Source organism: Myotis myotis, unplaced genomic scaffold (genome assembly GCF_014108235.1).
Source record: "Myotis myotis isolate mMyoMyo1 unplaced genomic scaffold, mMyoMyo1.p scaffold_m19_p_4, whole genome shotgun sequence".
Lineage (NCBI taxonomy): Eukaryota > Metazoa > Chordata > Mammalia > Chiroptera > Vespertilionidae > Myotis > Myotis myotis.
In genome coordinates this window covers 5233886-5256524 of record NW_023416346.1, presented here as the reverse complement: position 1 = coordinate 5256524, position 22639 = coordinate 5233886, and the positions used below count along the sequence as shown (strand labels likewise).

Here is a 22639-nt window from a genome sequence, read left to right as displayed (position 1 = left end):
CTCTCCTAACCTATAAAATTTGTTAGCTGATAAATTATGTCACAGGATTTGGTGGTTACAAACTAAAAAACTATGGAGATGTTTTATTTTTATCAAAAAAATAACATTCCAGATATTAAAATAACAGGAAACATATTCTAAAGACGCAAAATACATACTCAAAACCATAGACTCAATCACATGGAAAATGAATAGGCAATACACACATGCCCGCATGCACACACACACACACACACGCACACACACACACACATATGAAAATTAGGTCATTTTTAAGAGAATGATGTCATATATCAAAGACAAAGCTGAATGAGAAAATAAATGGAAAACAGAATCAAGTATATACAAAATTAAACAACTGGTAGTTTCTGGAGAAGACATTTTAAAAATCATCAATAATCCCAATGCCCAAATGATAAATAACTTAATAATTTGGAGTATTTCCTTCCTCGTTTTTTGTTCTTTGTGTCTACCTAGACCTAGACACATACACACAGCCCTAAAATATATTTTAATATAATACAAATATGTTTACTTATATATGTGCATATAATTTTACTCATAATAAAACTGCTATATTTCTACCACCCAGAATCACGTATATAAATGGTGAATATACATCCTCTATGTATTTCTTTACAATGTAAGTCATGCAGTATATTGTTTTATAATCTATTTTTTCACTTAACAGATTATCATGACCATTCCCCCCAAACAGAATAATTCTTAATTGGTACATATTATTCCACCTTTTTGATATAGCTTTAATCAATTGCCCATCATTGAATAATCAATATTTTTGCTATTTTAAATAATATTGCTGTGACGGTAGATACACTAAAAATTAAAAATCTTTCATTGCCTCATAAAATCTTTAATAATAAAAGTGTAATATGCTAATTAGACCGGATGTCCTTCCGGGTGACCTTCTGGACAAAGCCAGGGCTGTGAGGGAAGCCCGGGTACTGGGAGCCTGCCAGCGGCTGGAGGGAAGCCTGGGTCCCAGATGCCATAGGGAAGCTGGTGCCAGAAGCCGGAGGAAGGAAGATGTACTCTTGAATGAATTTCATGCATCGGGCCTCTAGTGTAACCATAAAATGATTAACCTTTCTTAAAAGACAATATATTATGTTGTAAGCACTGTTCCTAAGCAAGTTGTGTCAAAGCTTACTATTTGTCTTTTCTGTGTTTGCAATTCTGCACTGAATATACTGATAAATATGTGGAAGATCTTCTGTTTGATCTTCTCTCATGAATCATGCTGACTCATCCTTTCTCACTCTATTTAAGAAATACACTGGAAGTTGCCCTAACTAGGATTAATATTTTATGCTTTATTGTACTCTTCTTTTAAAAATGTCATACTCTATTCCACAATAAATATATCTTAGTGTTACTAATGAGTGCTTATTTGCAGCCTCTGCACCTTTTCCACAATGTTTGGAACATATTTCTCTCATAATTTCTAACAGTTTTATAAATTCATTAAATTTGTAGTTTTTCCACAGCATAAATACTCTGATAAGCAATGGCATTTAAATTCTCTCCAAAGGCTTTCCAACACCAAGGCACAGTTTTGCCACTTTTGAATTCTTTGATATACAATTTTCCATGCATGCATAAGAATTCTGGGTGAAATATTGATCATATTTATTATATGCTTCTGCAATTATACTTTTTATTAAGTTAAATGAACATTAAATACTATATGAAGAATTTCTGACCTTTAAGAGTTACTCCCGAGGATGAATTGATATACAATGAAGTATAACTGCTAGTGATGTTACCCCACTCTTAAGTATATTAAGAGGTTTTATCTCCTGAATGACTTCTCTGATGTTTAATGAGAGTTGACTTCCCACTGAAGGCTTTGCTACATTCTTTGCATTCATAGGGTTTCTCTCCTGTATGAGTTCTATGATGTACAATGAGAGTTGATTTCACACGGGAAGCCTTCCCACATTCGCTACACTCATATGGTTTTTCCCCTGTATGAATTCTGTGATGTTTAATGAGAGTTGACTTCCTACTAAAGGCTTTCCCACAGTCACTGCAGTCATAGGGTCTCTCTCCTGTATGAATTCTCTGGTGTTTAATCAGTGGTGACTTCTCACTGAAGGCTTTCCCACATTCACTGCATTTATAGGGTTTTTCTCCTGTATGAGTTCTTTGATGTACAATAAGGGTCGATTTCTCACCAAAGGCTTTCCCACATCTTCTGCATTCATGAGGTCTCTCTCTTGTATGAGTTCTATGATGTACAGAGAGGTGTGATTTTCCACTGAAAGTCTTCTCACATATGCTACATTCATAGGGTTTTTCTCCTGTGTGAATTTTCTGATGAACAGAGAGGTCTGACTTTCCTCTGAAGCTTTTTGCTGGAGTCCATTCATTGTCTTCACTAGCTGAGTTTAGACAGAGACCCCCCTTTTTCCACATTCGTTACACTCAAAAGTTTTCTCTTTTGTATGCATTCTCTGATGTTTAATGGGGGTGGGTTTCTTAGAAAAGGTTTTCCTGTGTTTATTGCATTCAGGTTTCTCACCCATCTGAGTCCTCTGATGCATAAGGCTTGACTTACCACGTTTGATACCGTCATAAAATGCTTGTCTAATGTGTGTTTTTTCATGTCTAATAAGGTGATATGAACTCTTAAAAGTTTTTGTACATTCACCATATACAAATGGTTTCTCTCCTGTATGAGTTCGCTGATGTTTAATTAGAGTTGACTTCTGGATAAAGGTTTTCCCACATTCATTGCATTCATAGGGCTTCTCCCCTGTATGAGTTCTCTGGTGTGCAATGAGGGTTGACTTCTGGCTGAAGGCTTTCGCACATTCACAGCATTCATAAGGTTTCTCTCCAGTGTGAGTTCTCTGATGTACAGCAAGGTTTCCTTTCTGGATAAATGCTTTTCCACAGTCAGAACATTCATAGGGTTTCTCCCCAGTTTGAATTTTCTGACTTTTAAGGGCTTGCTTATGGTGGAAGGCTTTTCCATGGTGTTTAGGTTCAAAGATTTTCTCTCCAGGTTGAGCTTTATCAAGATTAGAACAGAAGCATAATTTCCAATATGCCTGATATTCATCATTTTTATTTTTTCCATAGCTTCTATTTTGACTAAGAAAGTTCAAATTATGTTTTGAACATCTTTCCCATGAATAATATTTAAGGAGTCTTTGTCTTATAGGAACGAAGTCTGTGCTGGGATAAATAATTTTTCCGCATGTTCTTATTTCTTGGTCACTCGCATCCTTCAGAGTTTCCTGGTGTATAAATGTAGCTTGCCACAGAGATTTATCTTGGCTTTCCTTGTGGTTATCTTTCTGGTCATCAACTTTCCAGAATTCTAGGGGGAAAAATGCAATAAATCATCAAACTTGTAAATGCTCCTACTACAATGTTCTAGGATAAAATTAATTCATAAACATCCCACTGAGAATTCCTATCAATAGATTTGAGCTGATGTGGATGGACCCTCCCTATGCTCCTCCACCACTACCAAATGAAAAGGCAAAGAAATGCTGGCTCATATTTAACAAAAATAATTTAAAACACAGTCAAGCTCAAAATCAAGAAAATAAACTTATTACATGTGAAAAGTGAAGTGGGAATTTAAAGTGGTGGGATGAACAGAAATTGAAGCTTGAGGATTTGCAGGGGACTCCAGACAATAGGGCACAAATGTTCAGGAATGTAATTTGCGCTTAAAGCTGGAATCACAAGGTGTTTCCATGCTTGTTTAACAGGAACTAGAAGGACTCCCCACTGGTCAAGGAAATTGAAAATAAGGATATTATCTATATAATAAAAGCCTAAGCGACTCTTATGGCAGAACGACCAGAACCAGTCGCTATGATGTGCACTGACCACCAGGGAGCAGGTGCAGGAGCTGCCCCCGGGTGATCAGTGCACTCCTACAGGGGGAGCACTGCTCAGCCAGAAGTCAGGCTCACGGCTGTCAAGTGTAGTGGTGGTGGTGGTAAGGAGCAGTGAGCAGGCGGGTGGTAAAGATTGAGGGGTCCCGGACTGCAAGAGGGTGCAGACTGGGCTGAGGGACCCCCCCCCCAGTGCATACTGGGCCTCTATTGTATAAGAAACAAAAACCCTAGTTCTTTAACCCAATTCAAGTGATTATCAGTGTAGTACAGCAATAACAATCTGAAAAATTAACCTGAAAATTGGTCCTGTTATTAGTAGCAATGGCAAACTTTCCAACAATGTACATACCCTATATTGTTATGTTTTTATAGTTTAGGGCTCACAGTCTATCTATGGAAAACCAATTCTCACTGAAGAGCTCACAGTAAGCAATTAAAAACCTCACAAGGAAATGAATCATTGTGAGAGAGAATTAGCAGGTACATTTAAAGATACTCCCACATTCCTAGAAATATAACTAGTAGAAACATATGGATTTTAAAATAAATACATTTTAAGTATACAAAAAAATCAGGTAAGAATTGGACTATGGGTTGAAAAATAGGAAATTTTTGGGAATCCTATATAATAAAAGGGTAATATGCAGATTGACCCTAACAGCAGAACGACTGGGAATGACTGGTCACTATGACACACACTGACCACCAGGGGGCAGACGCTCAATGCAGGAGCTGCCCCCTGGTGGTCAGTGCGCTCCCACAGGGGGAGCTCTGCTCAGCCACAAGCCAGGCTGATGGCTGCCAGTACAGTGGTGCTGGCGGGAGCCTCTCCCGCCTCCTCAGCAGCGCTAAGGATGTCCGACTGCAGCTTAGGCCTGCTCCCTGCTGGCAAGTGGACATCCCACGAGGGCTCCCAGGCTGCCAGAGGGCTGTCTGACTGCCAGCTTTGGCCCGATCCCCCTGGGGAGCGGGCTTAAGCCAGCAGGTGGACATCTCCAGAGGGGGTCCCAGACTGTGAGAGGGCACAGGCTGGGCTAAGGGACCCCCCTGAGTGCACAAATTTTTGTGCACCGGGCCTCTAGTATAAATATAAAAGAATATATAGGTGTTAAACTAGAGAGGTTGAACTAGTCACAGATAAAGACAGATTTAATGAATTAGATGACAGCTTGAGAAATAACACAAAAAATGTAGCATAAAGAGCTAACAAAATAGAAATATGTTAAGAGAAATAGAGAAATGATAAGTTTCAACATAAGTTTAATATAAAATCCAAATGGAAGAATAGAGAAAATGGAGAGAGGCAATATGCCAAGACATAGGTTTACAAAGAAGCCTTGAGAATGCTATACTTAGGAAGACCTCCTTGGGAGGTTGGCCCTTGGCTGACATTTGGAGTTCAGGAATGTCCCCACCATTCCCTAAGAGATAAGGCTGCTCGTACAAACCCTGTGATTTATGCTGAACATTTCCTTTCCTTCTGGGAGTCTGGCATTTTGGTATGTGCTAAGCCAAGTTTGTGTATCTGACCAGCCTCTAAGAAAATCTGAGGGTGGTGAGCCTCTAATAGTCTTCCCTGGGCATAAACATCACACAGGTTGCTGAATTTCACTACTAGGAGAAGTGTGCCCTGTGTGACCTTTCATGGGAGAGAGAAAGCATAAGGGATACTATACATGAATTCCTCCAGAATCTATTACTGTTTTTCCCCTTATGATCTAATTATATATGCTCACTTCATTGTTGTAATAAATTTTAGCTGTAAGTACAACTATATGCTGATTCCCATGCATCCTTCTCAAGAATATCTGAATCTGGTAGTGATCTTAAGAGCCCCTATCTAGGTTAAAAAAAAACAAAAGAGCAAAAATATTAAAGAATATTTTCAAAGTCCTAAGGGAAGCTACATTTTATAACTCTATTCCTAGATAAATTATTTCAAAGAAAGATGACAAATATAGACATTTTTGGACAAGAAAAGACAGAGAATTTACCACAGCATGGCTAAGAATAATGCTTGGTACTTGAAATATTCAGGAGGAAGATGGCCAAAGGGGAAAAGGGCGGTAAAGAAAATACAGCAAAAGCAGAAAAAAAGAGGTAAAGAAAAAGCAGGCTATATAGAAAATACAAACAAGTAAGAAATACAAATATAGTAATAGCATAATAAATAAATATTAACTAAAAGCTGACCATATTAAATTGTATTTTTAAACATTAGCTCTTTGCTTTCGAAAGACAATTAGAACAAAATGAGAGAGAAATGTTGAAAATAACATTATAGTAAAACAATGCTTAAGATTATACAAAACAGAATGAACTTAATGCCAAAAGCAAATAAGGTCAGAATATGAGCATATTATAAAGAAATTTCATTTACATAGATGCAAAACTCTTAAGCACACAAGGCAAATTGAACTTATTTATGAGAGAAAAGACATAATACACCTAGTGATATTGAAAATGTACATACCCTACCAGGTATTCCACTTGTAGTTACACCATAGACAAATTCTGCAAATGTGAGTCGGGATACATGTACAAGAAGGGCAACAAAGTATTAGAAACAACCAAATGCTCACCAATAGAGGTATGGATTAATGAACTGTGATACTCAGACATTGGCATGCTATACAAGAGTTAAAATGAATGAACTAGTAAATATAACATATCAGCATAGGTAAAGCTCAAAGTGCAACACTGAATACAGAAAGCAAGTTGTAGAAAGACGCTTATTGTTTGAGAACACTAATCTGGTAAATTTACAAAAAGAATGTTATATTAATGATAGATATGTAGTAAAAGTATAAAAACAAGGATTAGAAGGATACTCACCATATTCGTGATATTGTTTGTCCAGGGAGGGAATGAGGGGAGCAGGACTCAAGAGGGGAAAAGGGGGAAAGATTTCCCTTTAAATGAAGTTCATAGTTTTCACTACTACACGAAATTAGACTTTTTAAAAACTAAAATGAGATTACCACTGACCCTCAAAAATAAAAAGGATAATAAGGGAATATTATGAACAACTATATGCCAATAAATTTGACAATTTAGGTAAAATGAACAAATTCCTTGAAAGGTACAAATTACCAAATTAATTCAAGAATAATCTGAATAACCCAATATCTACTAAAGAAATTGAAATTGTAACTTAATACCTTCCCACAAAGAAAACTCCAATCCCAGATGCCTTCACTAGAGAATTCTATCAAACATTTAAGTAAAAACTAATACCAATTTTACACAAATTCTTCCAAAGAACTGAAGAGATGCAGGAATACTTCCAACTCATCTATGACTTCATTATCTTGATTGTGGTGATAGATTCATGGGTGTGTACATGTCAAAACTTATCAAATTATACACTTTAAATATGTGCAATTTCTTGTATGTCAATTATACAATAAAGGTGTTAAAATAGCTAGATCAGTTCTTAAAGACTGTCATAGCATTTGCAATGATCATATTCGAAAAATAAGCTATCAAATTAATTATCTAAGCTTCTACCTTATGAAACCAGGAAAAGAGAAAATTAAATTCAAACTAGCAAAAGGACAGAGATAAAGATAAACCTAGAATTAATGAATTTGAGGTTTCTATGTCTGGCTACAATGAAGTATGTCTATTGATTATTTCAACTAAAAACTTTGGACAAAATATGTAAAGCAACTCCTTGAGGATTCTAACAAGTAAACAAAAGCGGGGAGACTTGAAGGTGAACCAGAAAGTGGAAAAGCAGCCCGTACATCACTCAGTTTTTTTTCACAAAACTTTGTCCCAATGGCATATGAATCTCCCTAAGACATGAGCTCATCCAAGAGATGTGCATGCAAGGAAAGCAAAGCTTCATACAAAAGCTTTAAGAACTGAACTAAACTAAGATTTAAACCCCAGCTCAAGTCTGAGACCAACACCTGAGTAACACGTGTGTGAGACAGACCTAAAGCAGGACAGTGAAGGCTTTGAAAATTGTACCAAGACTTAAACCATCACTCAAGTCTTACATTAACTCTTGAAAGGTTCATACACAACACAGATCCAAAGGAGCACAGTGAAGGCTTTGAAAACTGAATTGACTGTAACCAACACCCTCGGATGGTGAGATGAAACTGGTGGTCTGAATCTAACCAGGTTAATTACATGATAAATGAATATTAAAACAACAAAATAATCACCAGTATCTACAATAGAATCCAAAATTATCCAACATAAAGAACCAGCAAATTAAAGAAACTAAAAATAAAAATTTTTTAAAAGTTGCGAAGGCGCTGGGGAGCAGAAGGCCAATGTGTAATTGAGCTAAATCCTTGTCTTTCACAGAAGGGTGGCAAAACTAAACACTCCCAAGAATTAAAAACAGAAATCCTGAAAAGAGGCTGCACTTGGAAGTGTGACTAGAAACACACTAGGATTACTCTGAATAACATACTGTTCAGAACTCCTACATAACATGAGCCTCCACTACTTTTAATATCTTACTAAAGGCCCAGTACACGAAATTCGTGCAGGGGTAGGGTCCCTAAGCCTGGCCGGTGATCAGGACTGATCTGTGGTGCAACTGGCGGGGTGGTCTGGGGGACCCCCACTGGCACCCACATTGGCTGGCCTGGTGCCACCCACTTGCCAGCCCTGCCCCCCCCCCCCCCCCCGCTGCTGCAGGTCACCTCCCTCTGTGGGGCAATGCAGAGCAATCTGGTGGAGGGTGGGCGCTGGCACTTGCCTTGGCTGGCCTGGGGCCTGCAGGCTGGGGTCAGCTCCTACGTTGAGCGTCTGCCCTCTGGTGGTCAGTGCGCATCATAGCGACTGGTCATTCCACCAGTTGTTCTGCTGTTCGGTCGATTTGCATATTAGGCTTTTGTTATATAGGAAGGAAGGATACTTTTAAAAAATATTTTCATTGATTTTAGAGAGAAACATTGATCCATGTCCTCGCATATGCCCCTGGACCTGGAATCGAACCCAAAACTTGGGTATGTGCCGAGGAATAGAACCGGTGAACTTTTAGTGCACAGGATTATGCTTAACCAACTGAGCTACACCAGCCAGGGCAATATTGTATGCTTTTTATATAAGGGAATCAGAACTCCAAGGCTGGACTGTGCCTTTAGTTTGCTTTCCCTCCTTCCAGGATAAGTTGAGTGGGAAGGAAGTACTGATAAGAGGAGGAATATGAAATAAGAATGAACTCACAGTCATTATAATCCCTGGAAACATTGGAAGTAGGAAAAGGCATGCCATTAGTAGACTGGAACTCCCAGTGAATCTCTACAAGGCAGTAGATATGGGAATGACTGAGCAATGAAGAGGAAATTGTAGCCCAAAATGTCCCTGGGAGAAGCTACAGAGTGGTGGGTGTACGTCTGCACAGGAAGGTTCTGAGGGAGAGGTTGCCTCTGCCCAGTAGGCATGGGCTCTGGGAAAGGCACCCAGGAGTCACTTGGGATCAGCCAGGTCAGTATCTGACTATGGCTGTAGCTCTGACACTAATTTTCACAGCAAATTCAGATTCAGTCAATTTGAGGTGCATTTCTACTTAGAGCCCAGGCCTTGACCATGTTGCTAGTCCATGAACCACACTGAATAGTAGCAGAATTCTAGACCAGTGATGGTGAACCTATGACACGCGTGTCAGAGGTGACACGCGAACTCATTTTTTTGGTTGATTTTTCTTTGTTAAATGGCATTTAAATATATAAAATAAATATCAAAAATATAAGTCTTTGTTTTACTATGGTTGCAAATATCAAAAAATTTCTATATGTGACACGGCACCAGAGTTGAGTTAGGGTTTTTCAAAATGCTGACACGCCGAGCTCAAAAGGTTCGCCATCACTGTTCTAGACAGACTTATTTGGAGTAGGCACACTGAGTGGCCACTGTGAGTGGGGGAGAAAGAGGAAAACTAACATCTGAAGAGTGTCTGAATCCCCATTAGGGGTGCAGAGCAAAAACAAACAGATAAAGAAAAAAAATAGCAGCTCTGTCCAGGACTGAGGTATGGATCACTGAAGCTTGCCACCATAAAGTAATGTCCTCTCCAGTTTTTAGTTCTTTTTTTTTAATAAACAGATAATACAAAAGACAAAAGAGTTGAGTGGGAAGGAAGTACTGATAAGAGGAGGAATATGAAAACCAGCAGTCACAAGTCAGTTTTGGAAGAGTCTGAGAGGAAATAAGAAGAGAAAATAGAGACCTGTGTGAATGTTGACACTGTTCACTCACACCGTGAGGGCAGGAAAAGACAAGTGGGTACCTAGTCTGATAGAGTTGGAGGTCATTAGCAAAGCTTTTTGTCCACACTGATTCTATTAAACCAGGTAGGATCATTTCCCTGAGGTTGAAGACAAGACTCCAAGTTTCAGACTCAAAGGGCCCACCATATAGCAAATAAAGAGGAAACATCACACCTGCATCTACTTCTATTCTGATGAAAATATAAATGCTCAAGAGGGGGAAAGCCCTGAAGGTGCCAGAAAAGATGAAGAAAAGGCTTAGCACTTCTCACTAGGCAACCAGTGTATGGGGGGCATCCTGTGGATATCACAGCAACTCATTTCAATCTGAGTCCTGTCCTTAAGGCTAGGGCTCTGAGAAGAGCTCAAGGGCATGCCCAAGGCCAAGCTCTCACTGCTCTACTGTGTTCTCCTGGCCCTGTCCTGACTGGCAGGCACATGCTCACCTGGACAGCTCTGTATTATGGGTTCTCCATCTTCCCTCCTGGCCTCTTCTCCTTGTCCGAACCTGAAGATCACATCTGGTGTATCCACCAGGTAGCCTGTGGAGGTGAAATGACACAGGACTTTATTATTAATGCTGGAGGCAGTCTAGAACCGAGGCCCATCCTTGCAGGGTGAAGATGGTCTGGCCTCGGTGACCGTCCCATGAGCACAGCTATTTTCCCCTCATGCAGAACATGCACATAGAAAGCAAGAGCACAAACATACTGTGCCGGGTGCAAACAGGAGTATGAATTCTTGACAGTGAGCCTTAGGCCTGAACTCATTCAGGGCTTCAGACACCCCTGAGCATGCAGCAGCCGAGAGAGGGAGACATGAGTAGGGGTATTCTAGCCACACCATGGAGCAGTCCCTCACCCACAGAGACCACGTGGCCGTAGTTCTCCAGCATGACATCCCTGTAGAGGTTCTTCTGAGAAAAGTCCAGTTGCTGCCACTCCTCCAAGGTGAAGTCCACAAACACATCTCTGAAGGTCAATGATTCCTACAACAGCACATTTTTCTCTAGCCCAGAGTGATGCGCTCGGGGGACTGGATATATATGACTTGTATCAACTGCCTACTCGGTGCCTATCCTAAGTATTTCGATCCTTGCTCCCATCCAGAACCCTGACAGATGAAGACAGTGAGGCACACACAGTGCAAAGTTACTCACCCCAGGTCACGCACCTAGGAATTAGGGATTAAAACCCAAGTGGTCTGGTTTCCACACCCACATTTTTTTTTTGTTAATCCTTAGCAGAGGATATTTTTTCCATTGCTTTTCAGAGAGAGTGGAAGGGAGGGAGGGAGAGAGGGGGAAGAGAGAGAGAGAGAGAGAGAGAGAGAGGTGAGAGACACATTGGTTGGTTGCCTCCCACCTGCACCCCAACCCAGGGCCGGGAGTGAACCTACAACCCAGGTGCCTGTCCTTGACTGGGAATCGAACCTGCCACCCTTTGGTGCACAGGCTGATGCTCTAACCACTGAGAACACTGGCCAGGTCTCCACATCTACATTTTAACACAGCACACTGCATTGCCTTCCTCTATATAATTGTCCTTATGCTGTTCACTATCCACAATTTGACATAGTATAGGATATAAAGTGTTTATGTAACAAAGTTATTTTAAGCTTTAGGAAAAAACAGATCTTACCCTGGAAATTCATTCTTTCAACCCATATTTATTGAATAGTGACCAAGCAGTTAAGTTCCAAGGATGTGAAGATTAATAAAAATAAACACCTCCTGAACAGAAGGAGCTTCAGCATAGCAGAGGTAAAAGAACAACAGAAACTCATATATGAGAGAGAGGGAGGGAGAAAGAGAAGGAAGGAGGGAGGGAGGAAGGGAGGGAAGGAGGGTGGGAGGGAAGGATGGAGGGAGGGAAAGTGAGAGAGAAGGAGGGTTGTCAGCCCTCAGAGGACAGTGACAGAGAAGACTATGAACAGAGGAGAGGAAGACGTAAATTCTCCTTGGGGCTGACACAGAAGACTTCACAGAGACTACAGAACTAGAACGGTTCTAAATGCAGCTACTCAATCATGACTGTGAGATAAGAGAAAATATATATTTGGTATCTGCTCCCTGGTTCCTGGCACAGAGCTCTTAAAACCCTTATCATTTCCTAAATGATAAAATCACTAGGAACACCTTTTGTTCTAAAGAGGTGACTCTTGATTGACTCCTGAATGGGGGGCTGGTCACTAGAAAGACCAAGCCATGATTAGAAGCTTGGAATTTTCAGCCCCAACCACCATCCTCCAGAGAAAGGACCAGGGCTGGAAATGGAGTTAATAATTGAGTGTATGTATGAGGGGAGGCCTTGAAGAAATTCCTATAGTAAGGGATTCAGGGAGCTTCCAGGTGGGTGGACATACCCACATACAGGGAGGGTGACACCACCACCCCAACTCCATGAGGACAGAAGCTTCTGCACTCAGAACCCTCCCAGGCCTCACCCTATGTAGCTCTTCTTCTGGAAGCTCATCTGTATCCTTTATCATAGCCTATGTTTCCCTGAGTTCTGTGAGGTACTCTAGCAAATTAACCAAGGTGGGGAGTCACTGGAACCTCTGGGATCTATAGCTGCTTGGTCAGAAACACAGGTGTGGTGGGCAGTTTTGTGGGACTGAGCCCTTAACTTGTGGGATCTGATGCTATCTTCAGGTAGTTAGTGATAAAAATAGATACAGAAGCAGAGCAACATCGAACAGACTGTCAAACTACTGCGGGAAGGCCGGGGAGGGTTGGTGGTGGTGGGGGGGGGGGGGTAAGAGATCAACCGAAGGACTTGTATACATGCATATAAGCATAACCAATGGACACAGACACTAGCGGGTAGGGGAGGCCAGGGGAAGGTCAAGGGGGAAAAAAAAGGATACATATAAGACCACCAAGTGTTGGTGTGACAGTATAGGATCCGGAGTGTAAATAAATGGGTTATTGGTCTCTGACAGGAATCCGGGCACTTAGAAGAGTGAGTTTTTGTTTGGTGGTGACAAGCCAAACATAGACCTTCCTTTGTTTACCTCAATCTGCTGACCAGGCCAGACACAGACCCTCCGGCTTCCTGGTTTTTGGTGTGTGTGTGTGTGTGTGTGTGTGTGTGTGTGTACAACCCTGGGTGATTTTGTCTTCCAGGGAATAGTTGGCAATGCCTGTAAAGTATTGTAATACTTTAAGCAATAAGAAATAAAATAAAGGCCCTAACCGGTTTGGCTCAGTGGATAGAGCATCGGCCTGCGGACTCAAGGGTCCCAGGTTCGATTCTGGCCAAGGGCATGTACCTTGGTTGCAGGCACATCCCCTGTAGGAGGTGTGCAGGAGGCAGCTGATGGATGTTTCTCTCTCCTCGATGTTTCTAGCTCTCTATCCCTCTCCCTTCCTCTCTGTAAAAAATCAATAAAAATATTTTTTAAAAAAGAAAGAAAGAAAATAAAGATTGATTTGTGGTCACACACAAAAAAACCAAAATAAAAAATAAAATATATTGGAGAATGTAAAAAAAAAAAAATTTGAGTTAGACTGTAGGATACCCAGTGACAAAGAAGTGCTTGCTGTGGGGGAAAACTTCCACACATTTGGTGACCAGAAGTGGCAGAAGGGAAGTGTTCTGTGTGAATAGTGAAAGAGACACAAAAAGGAGAAATACAGGAAAGAAAGACATGGTGCGGAAGAACTGGCTTTTCCCTTATCCAGAAGGGACTCAATGGGTTTTTCCTTCATAACGACCAAGGGTTCTACTCTTAGCTAATCAATCATAAACACACACACACACACACACACACACACACACACACCCCAAAAACCAGGAAGCCGGAGGGTCTGTGTCTGGCCTGGTCAGCAGATTGAGGTAAACAAAGGAAGGTCTATGCTTGGCTTGTCACCACCAAACAAAAACTCACTTTTCTAAGTGCCCGGATTCCTGTCAGAGACCAATAACCCATTTATTTACACTCTGGATCCTATACTGTCACACCAACACTTGGTGGTCTTGAATTCAAGGAAACATTTTGCACCCACAGGGCTCCAATAGGCATTCCATGGCATCAGTTTTACTTAGCTCTGCAGAAGAAGGAGACAGGAAGCAGGAGTTCTCAGAACAGCTCACCCTCTCCTCTCACTCCTTCCAAATGATAGCTCAGTTGCTAGGGACCATGACCTCACTAGAGAAGAGAGGGGGCCACCTGGCTTAGAAGCCCTAAACTGTCAAAATTTAACATTCACAGCCTTTGACCTAGAATTCTCACCTCTAGAAAGTTATCTACCAGGTCAGATATGGCTACGAACTGAAATGTACATGGATATGTATTGCTATGTTGTTTATGGCATCAAAACATCCTAAATGTACATCACAGAAGGTAAGTATGTAATGGTATTTCCAGGCAGTGGGGTATCAATCAGCCACTTTGTAAATGGGGTACAACCCTGGGTGATTTTGTCTTCCAGGGAATAGTTGGCAATGCCTGTAAAAATTTTTCATTGCCATGTGGGGTGGGGTGCTGACATCAAGAGGGTAGAAGTCAGCGATGTTGCTGAATATCTCCAATGTATACTCAAGCTCCCTACAATATAGCATTATCTGGCCTAAAATGTCAAGAGTACCAATTTGAGAAAACCTGGGGCTGGCCAAATACAGTGAAGGGAAAATGATCATGAAAAGTACCAGAATGTGCTGTAATATATGAAAAAAGATTTTTATTTCAGGATAGGTACATATGCATACCTGATATCTAGAAGAATGTATAAAAATGAAGGAGATGAGGGGACAGGGGAACAGGAAGAATTCTTTTTCACCTTTTGTTAAAGAATGCTTTTGTTTGAATTTTTATCATATGTACAAATTACTTTTTAAAATGCTCGATTCAATGCATTAATACTCTATTTAGAATATGTTTTTAGAAATTTAGTATGCATATGCTTAAGTAAAAATGGTCTATGATTTACATCGTAGTATCTTCTTCAAATGTAAGGTTAAGGGGCTTCATAAAATGAATTGAATTCTTTTTTATCTTTCAAGAGCCTGGAAAAGTTGAACATAGAAATGACCTGGCCTTTAAAATTTTGTTAAAGTAGCAATTAACCTAGGATTTGGGAGGGCAAATTTGAAGTGTGAATACCTTTGATTTAAAATTCCAACTTCCAGGTGTATTCTCCATAAATATCTGCACTACTGGATATATACCTAGAAAGTTGTTTAAGAGGCACTGTTCATAAAAGAAGAAGAAAATTAAAAACCTAACTATCCATGAATAGAGAAAAAGTTAAATGATACATCCATACTATAAAATAGGAACTAAAATAATCTTTATGTATTGACTAGAGGCCCAGTGCATAAATTCTTGCATGGGTAGGGTCTGGCTGGCCTACCCCGATCGGGCCAATTGGGCTGGGCTGGCTGGGGGGAAGGGACACGGGAGGTTGGATGGCTGGCCCCACTCCCTGGTCGAACTCCCTGTCGAGGGGACAATTTGCATATTAACCTTTTATTATATAGGATGAGGAACACCACCTGGAATATATAATCAGATGGGAAAAGCAAGATGGATATGGGAGCTGGATGGCATTGGTGCAAGAACGTGTACGACATTACATATGTATCTGTTTTTAGTTAATTTAACTGATGTAAATGCATCCACACCATGCTATCACCAAACTGTTAACAGCGCGCATCTTGTGGAAGAACTGGAGGGAGAAGAAATGGGACTGTTTTGCCTACTATTTTTCATGAATATTAAAACATTAAGCATGCATTTTCTTTCATTATTTTCAACATAAAGAAAAGGCAAAAGTGAACTGGAAGTGAAGAAATGGAAGAAGCCAGATGATTCTAAGTATTTAAACAATCTTCTCTGAGAAGGAAGAGAAGAAAGATGAGGTGAATTTCTCAGAGGAATAAGATGAGAAAAGTATTTGTCTTTTATCTTTTCTTATTCTTTTTTGGGGGGGAGGGCAAGGATTGGAGAAACCTGAGGTGCACGACAGGTTGAACAGAAAACAGCCAGAGCGGAGGGGATTAACAGATCTTTCAAGGTTACATTATAGATTCTCCAAAGCTGCCTGAAGTTCACTGGAAACAAAGTAGGGGGGAAATGAGGCACTCACCTGAGACATGGCCATTCTGTTCAGCTCTGGACAAAGGATGGAGATCTACAAAGGTAGAATTAGGAAGTTCAAGATCAGTGCAAACAGCCATGAGACCATAATCATCAGCCTAACAATAATCACCCTTGCACCCTGGGTAGAATAATCTGAAAACATGGCCTGGAGCGCCAGTCTATTCCCTTGAGATGTTGCTAAGCACTTGTGGATTTTGCACATGGAATTTTCCCCATTTCCTGGACATATGTATAACTTGTGTTTAAAAACATCTACTCAGAAGCTATTAATAACCTGGTACCTCCTTTTTCTCAATAATTCTATTCCTGGAAATTTATCATAAAAAAACAAATACAAAGAGTACAAAGCTGCAAGGATGTTAGTGTAGTTGTTTCCACCATTCAAAAATTTGGACTCAACTAAACCTCCAGAAAATGGAACTCCATTAAAAAGTAAGAAATACAAATAGAAAAAAAAATACAAATAGTAATACCACATGGGCTTTAAAAATGGTGTGGAATCCTGTTTTCATTTCTTTTTTTTTAAATATACTTCCATTGATTTCAGAGAGGAAGGGAGAGGGGGAGAAAGATAGAAACATCAATGATGAGAGAGAATCATTGATTGACTGCCTCCTGCATGCTCCCTACTGGGGGTCAAGCCCACAACCCAGGCATGTGCCCTGACCGGAATCGAACCTGGGACCCCCCAGTCCCCAGGCTGACACTCTATCCACTGAGCCATCCAGCTAGGGCCTGTTTTCATTTCTTAACATGTTTAAAATCAGGTTACAAAAAGCAACTGCAGTGTGATCCCATTTGTTAAGCAGTATGTGTGTACTAAGGAAGAGCATTCTGGAAGAGCATTTATTGAAATGTTGACAGTTACCTTTGAATGGTGATGCCACCTTTCCTCTTTTGTTTATTTGCATTTCTCAGTTTTGAAAGAATATTAATTACTAGCCAAATAAAAATTAAAAATTATTACAAATCCCCGATTATCACACTGAGCCCTAGAGGTGACAGACCTTGAGCAAAGTCTGGAGGACAGGGATGTCTTGCTGTGGTTTGGAGGAAAAGAGACAAACAAGGGTTAAGAGGGCTGGGAGGAGAGGAGCCCAGCACTGCTCAGTTCCAATGGAGCTGGAAACCACTGACTTTGTCTCCTGCGCCCTCTGCCCTTCATGGGGCTCACCCCACCATCCCTTCCCTCTTTCTCATGATTTTCATTTGATTCCTTGTTGGGCAGTTTTGCAAAGAAAGTTTCAGCCAGGAGCTTTGGTGTGGAATAACCGTTATTACAATCCCCGTGGCAGCATTGAAATAACAGGGTTTAGCACTTATAGCCTAATAAGTCATGCTCTCAGGCCGAGTTACAGTAGCATCAACAGAAGGCAGAACTGGATGGTAGCATACCTAGCAAGGACTCTGAAGTTCCACAAATTTAAAAAAAGGGAAACGCTTCCCCAGCTTCCTAGCTGTGTGACTATGGACAGGCTTTCCGAGCTTTTCTGTTCTTCCTCTCGCTCTATCAAATGAAGATAATCGTAGTACCCACTCATAGGGCATTTACTAGGCACTCAATGAATCCCTCAATAACTCGAACTCCGCAGTCCGCCCCGCAACACACATCGCAGCCCTGCTCTGTCGCTGGACACCTTGCCCGTGAAGCGCTTCCCCAAGTCCGCCTCCCCTTACCTTGCTCGCAGGAACTGACAGCTTCGTGCAGAGAACAACAGGCAGCGGACTCTCACGCCCTCGGGGTCAGGGGTCAGCGGAGCACTTCCGCTCCTGCACCCTGTTACCCCGGAGCCCGCGGTCGGAGCGCGGCGGCGCAAGCGCAGAACCGGTGCGTCCCAGCTTCCCTATCCCCCCACCCGCAATGACCGACATGGCGTCGTTAGGGGACAGTGGATCTGACGTCGTTCTCTGCCACCATTTTCCGCGAGGACTGGGGAGAGGTCTCTGGGCGGCAAGAGGCAAGCGGGCTATTCCGGCGGCCCCTTTCCAAAGTGTCCCCTGGGGACTCTGTGTCCCTCCATCCTCCCAAAGCCACACTATCCACTTCCTTCAGCTCCTCCGAACAAGAACAATAGCGACGCCTGCTGTTCACGGTGCGCAGGGGCCCGGGGCTAGTCCCCCAGAGTCGGGCTGTCCTCTCAGGCTCAGGTGTTAGTGGGCAGGACTCAGGGCCAGTCCTGCAAGGGTCCTGGGGGAGGACCTGGGAGCCGCACTCGGCTGTGGGGAGGGTAGCAACCTACACAAACGAGGGAGAAACTCTGACACCTGGTGCCCTGAACTAAATCCAGCAGTTACAATTCCAGGGACCCAGGAGAATCTGGCTCCTGCTCTTTTGAAAACTCAGCATAGAGTAGCAGACAGCTGTTCTCTCTAATGCCACTGTAGGCACCTGGTAAGTGGTGACAGTTTTCATTGTCTTCCCCACATATTAGGAACAAACTGGCGCCATTGCTGTTCCTGTCCTTACTGTAGGATTTCCCTTTGCCATTTCCTTGCACATGTATGCCTATGCCTGCCACCAACCTTGCCCAGGATCACCACTCATATCTAACTGAAAATGGTTTTTAAATGGCAGTTAGGTTTCTAATTAAGCAAAAATTCCTTGTAAAGGGTAATCCCAACAGACCCAAGTTGCTCAATTTTTAACCTACCTAACATCAAGGGTTGGACTTGTGACAGTTCTGTCCAATAACGAGTAAGTGGAATTATATACAGAGGGCATCTTTCTCAAATAAAACAAGCAAAGCCTGGAAAGGAGTTTTACTTAATCATTAACCTCTTTATTCTCCCTTATTCTTGCTTGGAATGTAGATAATATCTGGGAGTAGGCCAGTGGTCTTGTAAGAACCAGGCAAGAAACATGAGAACAAACTAACAAGTGGTTAAATAGTAACAAACTGAGTCCCTGACAGGATCATTACGCTACTAGTATTATATCAGTCACAGACTGGCTATCAACAGACTCCTTATTAAATGAGCTAATTAAACTTATTGTTTGCCTAGTCAATTGGGAACCAACTTTCTGTTATTTGCAGCTGAAACTATTTCTAACTGATATAGACTGAGATTCAGGAGAACTTGGTTGTAATTCTGATGTGACCACAGTCAAATTTCTGTACAAAAATAAATTGTATTTCTGTATAGCAGCAAAAACACATTTAGAAAATGAAATTAAGAGAAAACAGTTTACCCCTAGTGCCCATGTCTTGATCTCTTGCCATCATTCCCATGAAAATGGAACCAGAGTTTTTTAGATTCTGGGTCTGGGGCTGGAAGAATGCGTGATGAGCATGGTTTTCTTATTCTGCTAGAAAGCAAGATTGCACTTAAAGACTAATGGGATATGTCTAAGGGACAGAGGGGGCATCATGAAGGACCTTCACTAACCACTTTTGAGATCATTTGAACACCACAAAGAACAATAGCTGCAATTTATTGTAATACATTTAATAAACAAAAATCCATGAGTTCATAGTGATACTCTAAAAATGAACAAAAAGATAAAAGGAAAAAAGGAAAAAGCTCTCTTATTGTTTTAAAATGAGTTTCAGATGAACAGAGATGGAGAGTTGCATAAGGAAGATTTACTGAGAAGAAATCATCTGTAAAGGTTAAGGAAGATAGAATTGGACAGAGGGAGAATTAACTTTGCAATGCAGTTACAACTGAGGCCTCAGACAATACTACAGAGAGCTGTGGAGCTGGGATAGCCCTTCAGAATTGTAGTAAATTGAGGAGAACGGGCTGTATGTTTTATTCCAACATCAGATACTCATTGACTACTGCCTGATTCCTGGGCAGGGGTGGGAAGTGAGTGTGTAACCCTGAGTGAAGCAGTTCCCTGTATCTGAGGGCCATTCCCAATGAGAGACATAGCTGTGAATTCAGTAGCTGACTTTCCCAGAAACTGGGGATAATGTACTGGCCCTGAAGAGATCTGAGCAGAGCACCACAGTATTTACTACAGCAATTATTTATAGAAGAATGTCACCTAATAAAGAAAAAAAATATCCTATCTAATAAAAGAGAAACATGGTAATTGGCGTACGACCGCTACCCTTCCCATTGGCTAATCAGGGAAATATGCAAATTAACTGCCAGCCAAGATGGCGGCCGACAGCCAGGCAGCTTGAAACTAACATGAGGCTTGCTTGCTTCAGTGATGGAGGACTCCAATGTTCCCCGCCTGCCGTTGCAGGTCTCTGAGCTGCAACTCTAAGCACCTATGTAACAAATGTAGAAGCTAAACAAAACCCCAGAAACCTGCTTTAGTCCGGGCTTCAGCCAGCAGGATCACAACATTGTAAGCAAAGGCCAGAAACCTACTTTCAGCAGCGGAGGCCTAAGAGCTGGAGCCAAGCCTCAAAGCTAAAGCTGGCCCAGAATAAAAAAAGAAAAAAAGGAGCGGTTGGGAGCTTCAGTCACCCCCAGCCTGAAAACAGCCCTCAGCCCCTCACCCAGACTGGCCAGGCACCCCAGTGGGGACCCCCACCCTGAAGGGTGTGTGACCAGCTGCAAACAGCCATCATCCCCTCACCCAGGCTGGCCAGGCACCCCAGTGGGGACCCCCACCCTGATCCAGGACACCCTTCAGGGCAAACCAGCCAGCACCCACCCGCGCACCAGGCCTCTATTCTATATAGTAAAAGGGTAATATGCCTCCCAGCACTGGGATCAGCGTGACAGGGGGCAGCGCCCAAATCCCCTGATCGCCCTGCAGCTCTGTGTGTGACAGGGGGCGGGGCCACAACCTCCCTATCCGCCCTGCTCTGTTCCTGACAGGGGAAGGCGCCCCAACCCCCTGATCGCCCTGCAGCTCTGTGTGTGACAGGGTGCGGCGCCCCAACCCCCTGATCGGCCCTGCTCTGTGGGTGATAGAGGGCGGCGCCCCAACCCCCGATGGGCCCTGCTCTGTGCATGACAGGGGGCAGCGCCCCAACCCCCTGATTGGCCCTGCTCTGTGTGTGACAGGGTACAGAGCCCCAACCCCCCTGATGGGCCCTGCTCTGTGAGTGACAGGGGGCAGTGCCCCAACCCCCTGATTGGCCCTGCTCTGTGCGTGACAGGGTGGCACCGCAACCTCCCCATCGACCCTGCCTTGAGTGTGACAGGGGATGGTGCCCCAACCCCCCAATCGGCTCTACCCTGAGTGTGACTGAGGGTGGCATCACAACCTCCCGATTGCCCTGCTCTGTGCATGACAGGGGGCGGCGCCCCAACTCCCCAATCGGCCCTGCTCTGAGCCCGACCAGGGGCTGCACCTAGGGATTGGGCCTGCCCTCTGCCACCTGGGAGCAGGCCTAAGCCAGCAGGTCGTTATCTCCCAAGGGGTCCCAGACTGCGAGAGGTCACAGGCTGGGCTGAGGGACAACCCCCCCACCCGAGTGCACAAATTTTTGTGCACCGGGCCTCTAGTCCTATATAATAAAAGAGAAACATGTAAATTGACCATCCCTCCACTACACTCACCAGCCAATCAGGAGAGTATGCAAATTAACCCAACAAAGATGGTGGGTTAATTTGCATACACAGGTGGCCTGGGAACATCCTTGGGACCCAGGCCACTCCTAGCCTGTAGGCCCGCACATAGGCCCTGAGCAGCTGGGGTCCCAGAACACCCCCAGCCACTCCGTACCTACAGGCACAGGTGCCAAGTGTATGTTCCCACCCCGTAGCCACTTGCATGTGCGCCAGTGCCAAGCAGTGGCCCAGGTCCACGCACCCCAGCCTGGCAGGCCAGGCCAAGCCTCCCTGTGATCATGGGGCTAACAGGCCAGGCCAGGCCTCCCCATGATCCCAGGTGAAGAAGCTGCTCTGCTGACCAGCCTGCACTATAGACTTATTCGGGTGGGTGGCATGGAGTCCGGGGCCTCTAGCCTGCAGCCATGGGAAGTCTCCCTCTCCCCAGAGTTAGGAGTACCGGCCCAGGTCCACCCAGCGGCCTGGTCCTGACTGCGGGGGTGAGTTCCTGCAGGCTGGGGTTTGATCCCTAGGCATTAGCAGTAGGAGACCAGTGCCTTTGTTATTCCTGTGTGTCCGGGTTTTAATTGGACAAAAGCCCGGCAGTCCCAGGCTCTAGCTTAGAAAAATCTTTTAGGAGGAGAATTCTGTCTGGGTTTCCTCAAATTCCCTCAGCCCCTACTCATCCCTCTGTAAAGGTGCAGAACAAGTGAGGCCCCTTAAATAAAAATCAGAGGTTTCCAGCAACGGTGGGCTCTCTCATCACAGTCATTTGGACTGGATGGCATCTGAGTATTTATCTGGCACCATGACAGGGAAACACAAGCTCAAGTCATGATCTCTGCCCTTAAATAATTCACAATCTTATTAGAGCGAGTGGCTGATAAAAGCGCAGTAATGACATCAGAATGTAAGGCAACAATACAGAAAGGAACAGAGGCAATTGCTAGGATGATT

The 22639-nt window shown here is 43.0% G+C and overlaps 1 protein-coding gene across 1 annotated transcript; it reads right to left on the bottom strand.

The window, feature by feature from the left end:
* Positions 1-993: 993 nt before the first annotated feature.
* Positions 994-18231, bottom strand: ZNF674 (zinc finger protein 674). Its single transcript, XM_036306053.1, has 6 exons — positions 17900-18231; positions 16209-16253; positions 10979-11105; positions 10564-10659; positions 2434-3349; positions 994-2377 (listed from the first exon to the last, which is right to left on the bottom strand). Exons 2-6 carry the CDS (start codon positions 16221-16223, stop codon positions 1804-1806), a joined length of 1728 nt encoding a protein of 575 aa, XP_036161946.1. The 5' UTR covers positions 16224-16253; positions 17900-18231; the 3' UTR covers positions 994-1803.
* Between the last annotated feature and the right edge of the window lie 4408 nt (positions 18232-22639).

Coding starts and splice junctions, on each gene's coding strand:
- ZNF674 (XM_036306053.1), bottom strand. Junction 10,660..10,978: donor CGGCCACGTGGTCTCTGTGG/GTGAGGGACTGC, acceptor TCACCTCCACAG/GCTACCTGGTGGATACACCA. Junction 2,378..2,433: donor TTTGAGTGTAACGAATGTGG/AAAAAGGGGGGT, acceptor ATGGACTCCAGC/AAAAAGCTTCAGAGGAAAGT.